Raw genomic sequence first — 13,849 nt, forward strand, 5'->3', positions numbered from 1 at the left:
ATCACAGTTTCAAATGCTGTTTTTTTTAATACAAATTTCAGGATATAATACCAGTTTTCTCTGTGCACGTTTCACTTCTTTACATACCTTTGCAGATTTTCTTTATTAACTAACTGTACACATTCCTTTTATTGATATGAATTTTTGTCCTTATTACAGTTCTTTTTACTTCTGTTGCATTATAAACTCTTGAATATCATATACACATACATTAATTAGCTCTTTTGAACATCACACACACATACATTATTATTATTTGTATGTTTGATTTAGATTCATGTACTTTTAATATACAGAGTATGGAAGGCGATTACTTGGTACAGTGTTTACTGTCTTCATTATTAAGAAATTGTTTCCATACCTTTGAGTGGTGCATTTGATGATTAATTGGTGGTTGCAATGACTTGTACACAGATGAGACTACTGGAACTTTAGACTTGGTGACATTATAGTGTTTAGAACAGCCTGGGTATGTTCTGTGCTCTTACGACCTACTTTCACAATAAAATAACAAGAATGATGATAACACAGGGAAGCACAGAGCATCAAACAAACCTGACCCTAGTTACTACAGGGACAATTGGCTAGAATTAAAACTGTAAAAGTTAAAAATTAGTTATAAGATCAGTCACCATAATATGGTCGAGACCTATGCCTACCTGGAAGTCAGTCTGAACAGTAGAATGGTTTGGGTGGATAACATAGACATGTTACGCAAAAGGAACTAAAATAGCTGTTTTCTCCTGAGAAATCTTCGATCCTTTAATGTGTGTATGCACATCGTGAGCAGTGTATTTTTTTGTGTTGAATTCTGCCTGGAGAACAGAACCAGCTCACGAAATGCCAAATAAATGCCTGGATAAACTTGTCAAAAAGAGTTCCACCGTATTGCAGAAAAGTGTATATAATGGCAAAATTAAAGGTCATTATGAATAATGTTGCTCATCCTCTCCAAGACATGTTTTGTAGGAAGTTCTGGGTCATTGGCTGATTCCACCTTTTGTGTTTAGAGGCATTACAGGGGAGGTTTTTTTTTTTGCCTGTAGCAGCAGACTGTATAATGCTTCCTGTTACTATGTCTATCTTTAAAGTAGTCTTTAATAATAGACACATTGGCATAGGGAAAATACTTCTTTTATTATGTTATCATCATATTATGTATACTTTTTTGTTTAAACTTTTTTGTTTTATAGTGTTTTATATTCCATGTTGCCGCTTTGACAAGTGAATTTCCCTTTGTGGATTAAAGTACTATCCTATCTACATGGTTTAGCCCACTTTCCAGCCTCCCTCATACAAACCTGGCCTTTATTCTTTAAACCAGTTGAACATTAGAATATTAGAACAATTGTGATGAGAACAGAGTCAATAAGCTCACCAATCCTATTCACCTAGATTCTCCAAAATAACATCAAGTTTAGATTTAAAGCTGCACAAAGTGTGTTACTGTCTATCACACTTCATGGTATTTTTGTGTCTGCATATCTTTGTGTGAAGAAAAACCTTCTAACATTTGTGTGACATTTGCCCATAACAAGTTTCCAACTGTGTCCCAGTGTTCTGATTGAAAAATGTATTTTACAGTGACACCTTGGATCCATTCTACTGTTTCCCTTCATTGTATTATATACTTCAATCTGTCACCTCTAAACTGAAAAGGTTCAGCTCCTTTAGTCTCTCCTCAAAGCTCTTATCTATCAGTCTCGGAACCAGCTTCTGCTCTGGTCTTCCATAGTACTGCTGTGTCTTTTACTGAGGTCTCACCAGTGCAATATACTGTTTTGATTTGTACACTGCACATTGTAATATATAAGCTAAAATTGTACAAGCCCTCTTGATCACTTCTGTCGCTTCGGTAAACTGTGTGTTGATAGGGACAACTCCTTTATAACTTCCAGATTCTTGTCATAAGGTGTTCTTTCAGGTTTTAAATTTACCATTGCATATTCAAATCCAACATTTCTACTTCCTACATGTAATACTTTACGTTTACTTGCATAAAACCTAATCTACCACAAATTTGCCTAACCTGTATGCTGTCCAAAACTATCTGCATTAATTAAGCTAATTTCGTATTATGTACCCTTCACCCTAGAGTGGTATCATCTGCTATATTGACCAACTTGTTGTTTATATTCTAATGTACTGTAGATTGTGAATGTAGGAAAGAGCACTGCCCCAGCACTGATCTCTATTAATACCACTTTTTCCATCATGTAATTCTGAAAAATGTCCCTTTGCTTTCTGTGCTTGAGACAATTATGTACCCACCTACACACTATTCTTTGAATGTTAACTTTTTAGTTTGATTAACTAGGGGGCTCTGCCCCCTGCTCGCTTCACTCGCCCACATCTAGGTTTGGTTTACAGGATATACAATTTAAAGAGATTATTTTCATGGGAATTTTTACATATGCATTATTTTCACTTTTACTTTAAAACTTTTGTAAAAACAATACTTGTCCTTTATTTCCGGCCCCAGGCGAGGTCCAGTCTTTCTTGCAGGATGTATAACGCTGCTTGTGTTGTGAAGGGGGTGTGCAGCTGAATGCTAAGAAGCGGTCGGATCATCTGCTGGCTTGCTGATGCTGGCAAGCTGCATGTTCTGCTTGTTGCTTGTCGTTGTTTTAAGAGCTGGGAGCACATGATGTCTGTCTGCCAAAAGCATTCCAACAACTGCTTGGTTAGATGTCCGTGAACTTGTTTTAAATGTTGTCTCACTGCCTTGTATCCTGTGATGTTAAAAGTGTCTCTCGCGGGACGTCAAATTGTCTTCCGAGAAGATTACGTCTCATCTCCCTCCCAGGATTTTTTTTTAATAGAGAGATAACCTTTCATGTGGTATCTTATCAAAAACCTTCTGGAAATTAAGAAGAATAATATATGCACAATATATGCAGCATATGGTTTTTGTTGCTTCCTCATAGAATTCCAACATACAGTGGACCCTTGACTTACGAACTCAATTCGTTCGAGGGCTGGTTGTAAGTCAAGACTATTTTTCCCATAAGAAATAATGGAAATACCCATAATGCGTTCCGAACCTCCCACTGCAACACTTACTTAAACTTTTCATAAAAAAGGGTTGTATAATGTGCATAATTTACCAAAACACCAATAATTTTTCTAATGTACTAACTAAAAAGTGCCTAGCCTACCAGAAACAACAATTTCATACTGTACTCGCCATTTAATTTAACATCTTTGGGCTGCAGGAAGGGAGGAGGAGGAGGAGAATGAAACGGTAGGTGGTTATTGCTTAGAAGGAGCCTCCTTATGCAAATCTTTTCTTTATAAAATTATCGAGATGGTGGATTTCGACATGCTGTACATACCGTATTTATTTCCCAAAAATTAGCATTAGAAAATCAGGTGTGCGTCATACACGAGGAAACTTCTTCTGCTTGGGCTTGCTCGCGCACTCACGCTCTCTGTCACTCGCCCACTCGCGCTCTCTCTCTCTCTCTTGCTTGCTCGTGCTCTCTCTCTCGCTCGCTTGCTCACCCACTCGCACTCGCTCGCTTGCTTACCCACTCGCGCGCTCTCTCTTGCTCGCCCACCCGTGCGCGCTCTCTTGCTTGCTTGCCTACTTGCGCTCTCTCTCGCTTGCTTGCTTGCGCACTCGTACAACAGTGCTCGCTCTCTCTCTAAACGCTTCCTATACAATCACAACACGCATCGTACACAGGGCAAAACTTTTTTCGCAGTTTTCTTTGTAAAAATTAGGGTGCGCGTCTTACACGAGGGTGCGTGGTACATGAGTAAATACGGTATTAGCGGGATCGTTCACATGAACACCACTCTCATATTTCCGCATAATTTCCTTCTTCTTTTCGATTGTGATCGCTTTCTTTACCTTTGTTACCTTCTCTTCTTTCCTTAACAATTATGCGTCTTGCTTGCCATGGTCTTAGTGAATTATATATATAGATAAATCACTACACTGACCAAAATTACGTCCACAAACACATGTATCTGGGCTCCGACTGACGCTTACTTAACGTCTCGGCTGTTTGTTTACAATTGCACAAGCGGATATACGTGACCGCATTCGGGTCGTAACGCAAGATGTTGGTCGTAAATCAAAACAAAAATATTGGTCGTAAATCAAGTTGTTCGTATGTCAGGCCGGTCGTATGTCAAGGGTCGACTGTAATAGTGAAACATGACCTTCCCTGTATAAATCCAAGCTGACTATTTGCAAATACACCTGTTCTTGACATGTGCTGATCAGCTCTGATAATGTTTCCTTTAATATACCTGTGATGCATGTTAAGCTTACTGGCAAATAGTTACTTAGATCAGCTTGATCACACATTTTATACAATGGGATAATATTTGCTAGTTTCTAGTCTTTAGGGATTTCTCAAGTCTGAAGGAATTTTCAAAAACTATGCATCAAAGGTTTATATGTGTACTCGGCGACTTCCTTAAGCACTCAAGTTTCCGTCCATTTGTTAGATTTCAAAAAATGTAATCTAAGCAGTTGTACTCCTCTACAATTTTCAAGTCACCAAGTACCTCCTTAGTGACCCTTGTTACTTCTGAGAAATTATTGACTTTTCACCTATATACTGCATAAATTAAATGAAAAAAATAAAATTAAGGGAACACTTAAATCACACATAGGATCATGATGAATTAAATATTCAAGTGGAAAATCTATACTGATTAATACTGTGTAATTCGTTGAGAACAAAATGATGTAATAACAGACAGTGGAAACCAAAATCACCAGCCGTTTGAGGGCTGGATTCAACATCACACCGAAAATCAAAGCCTGATCCAACTTGCATGAATTTCATAACATCAACTTATAACATGACTCAACAGTGTGAGATGGCCCTCTCATGCCTGTATGCAGTCCCAACAACATCTAGGCATGCTCCTGATGAAGTTGGTGCCCAGAGGTAAACATATCTCAGCAGATGGAGACATATTTGTTCTGGTGAATATCAAGTGTTCTACTTTATTTAATGCATATTGAGATCTTCTTAAAAAGCTGATGTTGTAAGTTTTTTATGCCCAGGTATGACACTAATCATAGCAGCCCATTACATTACATTTTCATCATTTACTTTGTCTGTCTATAGCAAGCAAGCTAGCTAGCTAGATAGCTTCCACACAGTTGGTGCAGGAGTTAAATACATTACTTACTCAAACACCAGCTCCATGTTCCTCTGTCTGGAGTCCAGGAGAGGCTTTTAAATTATAGCCAGAACCTACTTCTGGCACTATTCAGGAAATGCCTCTGAGGTCCAAATAGCGCTGGAACTCCTGGGTGTCGCCCACTATTCTTTCATTCTTTGCTGTTTTTGAGTTTTTTCAAAATTTTTTCTGAGTAAAAAAAAAATTATACATTGATCGATTCATTTTTTGACAAGTAAACAGTTTTTAGTTTAGAGCCCCAATCTTCATAATAGTTCATTCAAAGAACTCTCTTTAAACAAACCCTCATATTAATTATTTAGTTATTAATGTCATATATTATAAAACTACCAGTTGAAAATAATAAGTACATTGCTTAATTAGTATCTATATAAAATATTGCATGTTGAATCTGTGAGTGAATATCATCATTTCATTTTACTTTGATGTAAACAAGTGAGAAAACACAGTAACTTCTCATGGAAACTCAATCAATCATAATGCAGAAATACATTTAGAATTTGTTATGTTATTTGCATTATGACCAGTTTTCTCATGCTCAATTAACCAGAAATACACATTTTGTTGTGGCTGTGGTTTTGTGAGGCAAAAGTCCATTGGTAGACACACAAAGTTCTTCTAATGCAGATGGTTTTCTCTGTTATTATTTTCAGTCTCGAAAAGAAAATAGCACACATTTAGGCCCATCTTTGGGAAAAAAAAAAGGTGAACAATTCTACATTCATTAGTATGACTGATTGTATAGAACAACCAACTTCTACAGTAGAACTTGAATTTAAATCTCTAGATTTCAACTGCTGGGGAAGTGGCAGTGGATTTTGATCCAAACCACTAATGCTAAATTGACATTAATTTAGCTGGTCTAAAAAATGTACTATTATATCCTTTAAGTCATCAATGAAGATTTGTCCTTCTGGTGGAATAATTAAAGGCATGTATAGGGTATATTAGGTGGCTTCAGGGCAAATGCTATATTCTGTGATTGTATGTACAACTATGTCTGAAACAGTTAAGACTGAAAGTCATCTTCTTATATGTTTATAGTTGCTGAAATCTCCTTAAGAAGGGTTGGATTACTTTTTCCGTTAAATATAAATGCCAGTCTCAAATTATTGACAATTTTAATTTTTGTCATCTGCAAACATAAGATACTGAGCTGCTCAGAAATTTCCTTTATTCATTTAAAGTTGCTGGTGCTTAACTACATCCGCTTTTTTATGATCTTTTCAGTTCTTTTGTTTCCTCGTCTCTTCTTAGCACTGCTTTGGACCAAATGACTACCTATACTGTATTTGAAGTCAGTTACCATCTAGTACACTTATTCTTTAACATCTTGCCTAAATAATAATGCTCATGTTGAGGAAGAGTTCATATTTAGAAGGGTTTTAGGGTGACAGATTGAAAATAGAAGTATGAAAGCTGCAGATGTGTTAATTTACTCTTGCTTTTGTTTTATGGTACATTTTTTTCTTATATATGTTATAATTTATATTTATATGTTGAGAGGAGGCTTGACCTTTATTTTTAAATATATGTATATTTTAGTAATAAAACTGTTAGTTACATTTGCTTGTTTCCTTTTTTTTTGTAGGACATAAAAAGACCAGCTTAAAAAATTTGTCAAGCAAACCTGGGGGGCCCCAAAAGTGGGGCTACCGCTCTCAGAGTTTAAATAAGGATCCTCCTGTGAAAGATGTGGACCTGGTGACTAAGCGAATGCTGTCAGCAAGGTTGCTCAAGATCAATGAGTTGAAAAACGAGCTGTCAGAGCTGCAGCAGCGCCTGGATGAGCAGCAGAAAGAGAATAGAGCTCTAAGGCGTTTGCAGTACCGTCAGACAAAGGCTCTCAATAAATTTGAGGACACAGAGAATGAGATTTCCCAGCTTATTTCCCGCCATAACAATGAGGTGCGTAGTCTAAGGGAGCGATTGCGCAAATCACAGGAAAGAGAGCGTACCACTGACAGGCGGCTAAAAGATGCAGAAGAGGAATTATATCGCACAAAGTCCAATCTGCAGAAACTCCGCAAGCTAGCCGAAGACAAACAGCTGGCTGAGAGGGATGAACTGGCCCGTAAACTGACTCAGACTGAGCAAAAATTAGAAGAGTATGAAAGAAGGATCAAGGTAAGAAAATTTGCCTTTCCTTTTGAAAAAATTTAAAATTCTCAATTATCTTTCATTTAATCCGAGGAATTGTGAAGAAAAGTGTTTCCTGCACTTGACTAGCTTGCTCTATTAGAAAGCACTGCTGGTTTACCTCAACAACCTTTAACTTTGCTTCCATTGCATAATTATGTTTCACCATTACAGGTTAGTTGAAATAGCTTGATCAGACTTGGTTTATATGAATTACGTTTGACTATCTGTCGGTCAGTCACTGTTAAGGTTTTTCTTACTCCTCTCTATACAGTATTTTAGTGAAGGTATCGACAATATTCAAATCAGTTGTGCTAGCAAGGATATTTATATACATTCTTGTACATAATTTATTTGGCAATACAACATTAGCGTAATTGAATGTTCAACCGATTGCTCCTTAGTTCCACTTTTGATCATATTAATTAGATTGTGAAATTAAAACAAAGGTGGTGTTTTTTCATGTTGCAAATAACACTATAAATTTAGTAACGTGGACTAGTACTTTGTAGTAAATGTTGTAAATGTCATCATAGTATTTACTACTCTTATTATGTTGCTTGTGACATGTGCAAAAGTTGTAGTCCATTGAAATATTTAACACAGTGCAGATTTTTTACAAAGTTATTAAAACATTAGGAAAATAAACTTGTGTAAAAGGAACCATAGGAAATTTGTATTACAAAGAAAATATGATTTTGTTAAACCCATCCACAGGCTTTACTGGCATTAATATGGTTACTTAAACAACATTACTGTCTTTCCCATTTTTGCTGCTTGTTTTTTCAATAATGTTGCAGATCTAGATGAAAAATAAACATACATAAAATAAAAATAAACATACCTCAGTAGCTGTGGTGGGTTGGCACCCTGCCCAGGATTGGTTCCTGCCTTGTGCCCTGTGTTGGCTGGGATTGGCTCCAGCAGACCCCCGTGACCCTGTATTCGGCCTAAGCGGGTTGGAAAATGGATGGATGGATACCTCAGTAGATTGAGACTATTAGTTATGGTGAATGTCAAATGTTTTACTGCAAATTTATTTAATGCATGTTGAGATCTTCTTGAAGGCTGAATATTGTGCCCTCATATTTGTGTCCGTAAGTTTGTTATGCCCAGGTATGACACTAATCATAGCAGCCCATTACGTTTTCTTCATTTACTTTATCTATTGTCACAACATCAACACCAAGGAGCCACAAAAAGGTTTGTGGTAGACAATATGTATATTGTAGGTCATTGAAATACAGAAAAGCAACTAGGAGTTCAAAATGGAACTGATGCACAGGTAGAAAATGGTGGCATTTAAGGAGAGGCAGAGGAAGTGATGTCATCGGGGCCAGGCGGAATTTCCCGAGAATGGTCTGCAGGAGAAGAAGAGAAAGGGTTAATGCACTCCGTCCTCTGGTTTGGCATGGAAATACCCTCATTCGAGCCCTTTAGCCGCCTCCCATGCGCATGTGTGTGACACTATCTATATTTCTGTCTATCTATTTTATATCTATCTACCTGTCTGTCTCTCTGTCTTTGATGAAGTACCTTTCATTTCTGTCTGCGTGTCTTCCAAAAAATGGCAATAGTACATCTGCAATGGAAAAATATAGAAGAAGCTGATACAAATCTTAATTAAGTAGACTCTCAAGAAGGGCTTTTCCTAAATGTGTTTTGTAAAATGAGATTGCAAAGCTCTGTGTGTAAGCTAGATGCACACTTGAAAAAGGCAAATGTATTAGGTTAGTGTTAGAAAATGAAAAATAATGTACAACTAAGTACAACTACAAGCAATTGACATTGTTATGAGTAAACAGTTGAAGTTTATAGACACACAGAAATGTTTCAAAGAAAACTCTGATACTGTAAAACCAATCAAAGACAAATAAATGTTCAGCACTGGCAGGGGAGGAATGGTGGGAAGAGGAGAAAGGAGGAAGAAATGTTAGGGAAAGAGAACGTGACCAGAAATTACACCATTGACTGTGCTGTGACCATGCTTTAGTGACTTTGGAGTTAGCATATGTGTGCCTTGCAATGGACTGGTGTTTTTTTTTCAGGTTGGTGCTTGTCTTACTCTTGATACACTCAGCTTGTTATAAACAAATATTCTTCTAATGACCCATTCTTCATTGGAATTGGTAGGGTTTAAAAACTATTGCAGTATCAAAATAGACTGTGTGGAACAGGCCCTGGACACAGACAGACGGACATCGTTGTTTCACCCAACACACGTTTATTCTGTACAATATTTACAATGTTCAAAAGTGCATGTCCCAGTGCCTCCCGCACTGATCCCCCAAAGTCCAGGCCTCACAGTCCTTTGTGCCTCTCTTTCTGGCCGCCTCCAGCCCTCTCTCCAGCTCCATCCTTCTTCCACCCGACTTCTGACACCAAATGCAGGGAAGCGGCCCCTTATACCAACCCGGATGGGCTCCAGCTGCTTCCGGGTGTCCCCATTCTTCTTCCCCCCAGCACCTCCGAGTGTGGCCGAAGTGCTGGGCTCCAAGGTTCTTCAGGCACCAGGGCACCACACAACCAAGGTGGTCACCCCCTCGTGGTCTGGAGGAGGCACAAGCCCTCCTCCAGTCCTCCAGGGCGCTCTGGCTGGGCTCAGCCCCCAGCCGCATGAGACAACTGTTATCCAAACTTAATTATCCTAGATAGATGAATGTAATTGTAACCAAGAATTATGTTACTTATGCTGTATCTTTTTATTATGCCTCAAGTTTTTGAATGCATTTGTCACTTTAATCCTCATCTGTAAAGATGATCCTAAAGTATTTGAACTGCTTCATTTGGAGCAGTTCCTTATTCCTTACCTGCAAGGGTAAAGCTGGAGGACACAATGGTTTCAGACTTGGAGGTGCTAACCCTCTCCAAAGCCACTTCACACTTATTGAGGCACTGTCGTTTTATGACTTGTGTTTGCTTGGTTGCCAGGCAGTTGTTAGGCAGTATGACCAAGCATGAGCAATGCATGACATTATTGCCAGAACAATATTAAGGCCAACGTCTTGGCACTTCTTATCCACATTTGTGGGTTTAACCTAAAAAATAAAAGCTAGTATGAATTATTGTCTTTGTTTAAACCCTTTACTGTATGTCCCATGTCTTATGTTTTATTTTGGCTCTCATGTAGTGCTGTTCTCTCGTCTGACTTTACTCTGTTTCTATACTACAATTTCTGCCTTCGGTTTGTTAACTTTCTTACTGTCTGGTTTTTGACTCTGGTTAGTCATCTCTTATATGATCTGTCACTGGACTGACATCATGTCCATTAAACCCATGAACACCATAAGATGTATGCTTGGTTGAATCCAGTGCCCACATTAAATCATCTTGATTTAAGATTATTTATTGCTCTCTAATACTGTAATCTTTTGTCCAACTTTACTAGGTCATATAAACTTCTATCTTATAAGAATTCTTTGTAATTAGTATGTCTAGTTATTTTGTTTCAATATATTTGTTTAGATTGCTTAAAGTATTGGCTATTTGGTTATATTTTGTGGTGATCACAGCTGCATTCCAAGTATATCCATTTTCCTTTTTTATTTTCCTTTTCGTTTGAACATATAACATATACTTATCTTATATACATACATATAAGATATACATACAAGATATACATATCTTGTTTCTGGCTTATCCTCTACACCTTTGTAGCACATATCTCTAAACATAATAGCAAGTAACAAGTGAATAGTGGGACTTTGAAATCTTAAATTATGATTTCCTTTTTCAGAGGTCACATCTAAAATAACAAAATTGTGTCTTCTATCTATTTAAATAAACACAGATGATGAAAAATGCGACATTTTTACAGAGAGGGGTTTTGCAGATGAGAAAACCTTTAGCTCATCAGGTTAAGTTTTTCAGTGTAGAGTGTCTGAAAGAGTTTCAAATCATGTGGCACGATGCTGAGTAAAGCTTAGTTCATAAATTGCTTAAATTTTGTATTGAGAGTACATATTTTGCTGTACATCCAGTAGCTTGTTGAAATTTAATGTAAATAAGTCATATGTTTTATTTACACTTAAGGAAAAACTATTAAAGATAATTACATAACCAGGAGTCCAAAACTTCAAAGCATGACTTATGAAGAGGGCTTAGGAGATGTTGTCGACTTGTCACTTGTCCACATCCAGAGAGAGAACAGAGGCCTTTAAAAAGGCAAATGGGATGATGAGATACAAAGCACACTATGCTAAGTAGACATCAAGGCAGGTTATTTGTAAGGAGTAGGATGCATTTGTTTTGCTTTTCTTTTGAGGACATTCAACTTGATGGCTCTGCAAAATTTAGGTCACTAGAGATTGAAGGGTTATTGTTCTGCTGAATGGCCTGTTTTTAACAAAGCATTTTTTTATGCCCATAAGCTGTTATATCTTTTTGATTATTGATTTGTATTATAGTTTTATAGTAAACAGCTAAACCGTTTTGTACCCAGTGTCTGTGTGAGTGAGTCTACCTTAGTTTAATTGAGATTAAAAATGGCTTGTTATGTAGACTCATATTTAGTGTCCCATTTCATCACTACCTTTTCAAACATCCAGGTTATGGTTTTCTTAAACACTTAATAATAACACATACAGTGTATCTAAAAATGAATAAAAAATTAATCACAATTAAAATGAAATTTACAGTTTAAAAGTACTTGCTTCAAAATCTGGAATACTATGTAAAACTTGGTATTTGTGAACTGCAAGAATACGAATGTAAAAAGGTTTATGAAAAAGATGGTAGCTAGGATCAAATCAGTTACTCTTAAGTTTCCACAGAATGTAAAATACTCTTTGAGTTTAGATTTACAAAGAAGGACAATAATATGGCATATTTATAACATGTTTTTTAAACTTCAATGCAAAGTAACTGCCTGTTTTTAGGTAGTTTTTTTTTCTTCTGTGTTTATACTTTATTAACAAATTTTTCAAAACCATAAACCGCAACGTTTTTCGGGCTTCTTCAACTCTTGATGTTAACACCTAAACCTAGGGAAACTGAGGTAAATTTGGAAATAATCCAGTTTTTCCCATCAATTTACATTTGGATAAACCAGATCAGAGTTGATAAGAAACTTGACAATACAGTAAATTACATTTATTGATAAACCAAAATATTAATGGCAATGATTGGTTTAGACATTGATTCGGACATTAACAAAACTTTCAGGGCAGCACAGTAGCTCAGTAATTAGCACTATTGCTTCATGGATCTATCAAATCATGCCCATTCATGTTTTCTGTGTGGAGTTTGGGCTTTCATATCTCCAAAGACATTTTTTTTCAAATAAAATGTAACATTTAGTGTATTAATAACATAACAAGTAGAATTTAAAAGAAATACACTAATTAAAAAAATATTGCTGTTATTTCTATAAAATAATTTTGTGAACTGAAAGCATCTTTATATTTTATCAGTGCATTTCTAAAATAATATTCACAAACCTGTTTTGTCCATCGCTGCATTTTCATCTGTATTTTGTTAGAATTTTATTTCTAGATCTTCTGATTTTTATATTACAAAAGATATCTCTTGTGAGATGTGGCCGGCTTGTCATCCCGGCCAATACCCCCAGGCCGCCAGATGGAGCCCTCCCTGCAGTATGGAGGTGCCCCAAAGACCAGCAGGGAGTAATGTGACATGTAGTTTTTATACAAGACCCTGCTGGATACCATAGGGGCCGCAAGAGGGAGCTGCAGGAAGGACCAAAGACTTATTTGTGCCCTATGACCTGGAAGTTCGTCGAAGGAAGAGCGACGGGCTTCCGGGGTGAAGAAAAGAACTTTTACCTGACCCGGAAGTGATACATGATCACATGGACTGGGGATTGGGAACACTTCCGGGTCAGGGTATATAAAAGGACTGTGGGAGCTCCCAGACGGCGAGCTGAGCTGGGTGGAAGAGTGGCAACGCGTCTGGGAGTGGAGGAATTGTTTATTGTACTTATTGTGGTTATTATATGAGTATTGTGGTGGAGAGTGTGCTTTGTGCACTGTGGCGATTAAATAAAGTCAAATCTTGGACTTTTACCTGGTGTCTGGAGTCATGGACAGGGGTTCAAGGGAACGAGAACGCCCCCTATCTACCACACTCTATAAAACAAACATTAACTTGAATGGGATTGTCCCAATGCCAGAAATTTTATATTTGATACCTTTAACACCAGTGAAATTTCATGATGCTCAATACCTGTTTGATTCCACGGCAAATACAGTTATACCGTTCGAGAGCATTTTATTAAAAGTGCCTCCATTGTTCAAGTGGACAATATTGTTCCTTTAAATATACTGCTCAAAAGAATTAAAGGAACACTTTTTAATCAGAGTATAGCATAAAGTCAATGAAACTTATGGGATATTAATCTGGTCAGTTAAGTAGCAGAAGGGGTTGTTAATCAGTTTCAGCTGCTGTGGTGTTAATGAAATTAACAACAGATGCACTAGAGGGGCAACAATGAGATGACCCCCAAAACAGGAATGGTTTAACAGGTGGAGGCCACTGACATTTTTCCCTCCTCATCTTTTCTGACTGTTTCTTCACTAGTTTT

At 37.2% G+C, this 13,849-nt stretch overlaps 1 protein-coding gene across 4 annotated transcripts in view; it reads left to right on the plus strand.

The window, feature by feature from the left end:
* The window catches only part of lca5 (lebercilin LCA5), a 142,376-nt gene that overhangs the window by 40,922 nt on the left and 87,605 nt on the right, over positions 1–13,849 (plus strand). For all 4 annotated transcript variants that reach the window (XM_039747767.1, XM_039747768.1, XM_039747764.1 and 1 more), the window contains one exon: positions 6,761–7,296. In XM_039747767.1, the coding sequence (XP_039603701.1) occupies positions 6,761–7,296 (536 nt within the window). The remainder of the gene's footprint in view (positions 1–6,760; positions 7,297–13,849) is intronic.

Source organism: Polypterus senegalus, chromosome 3 (assembly GCF_016835505.1).
Source record: "Polypterus senegalus isolate Bchr_013 chromosome 3, ASM1683550v1, whole genome shotgun sequence".
Classification (NCBI taxonomy): domain Eukaryota; kingdom Metazoa; phylum Chordata; class Cladistia; order Polypteriformes; family Polypteridae; genus Polypterus; species Polypterus senegalus.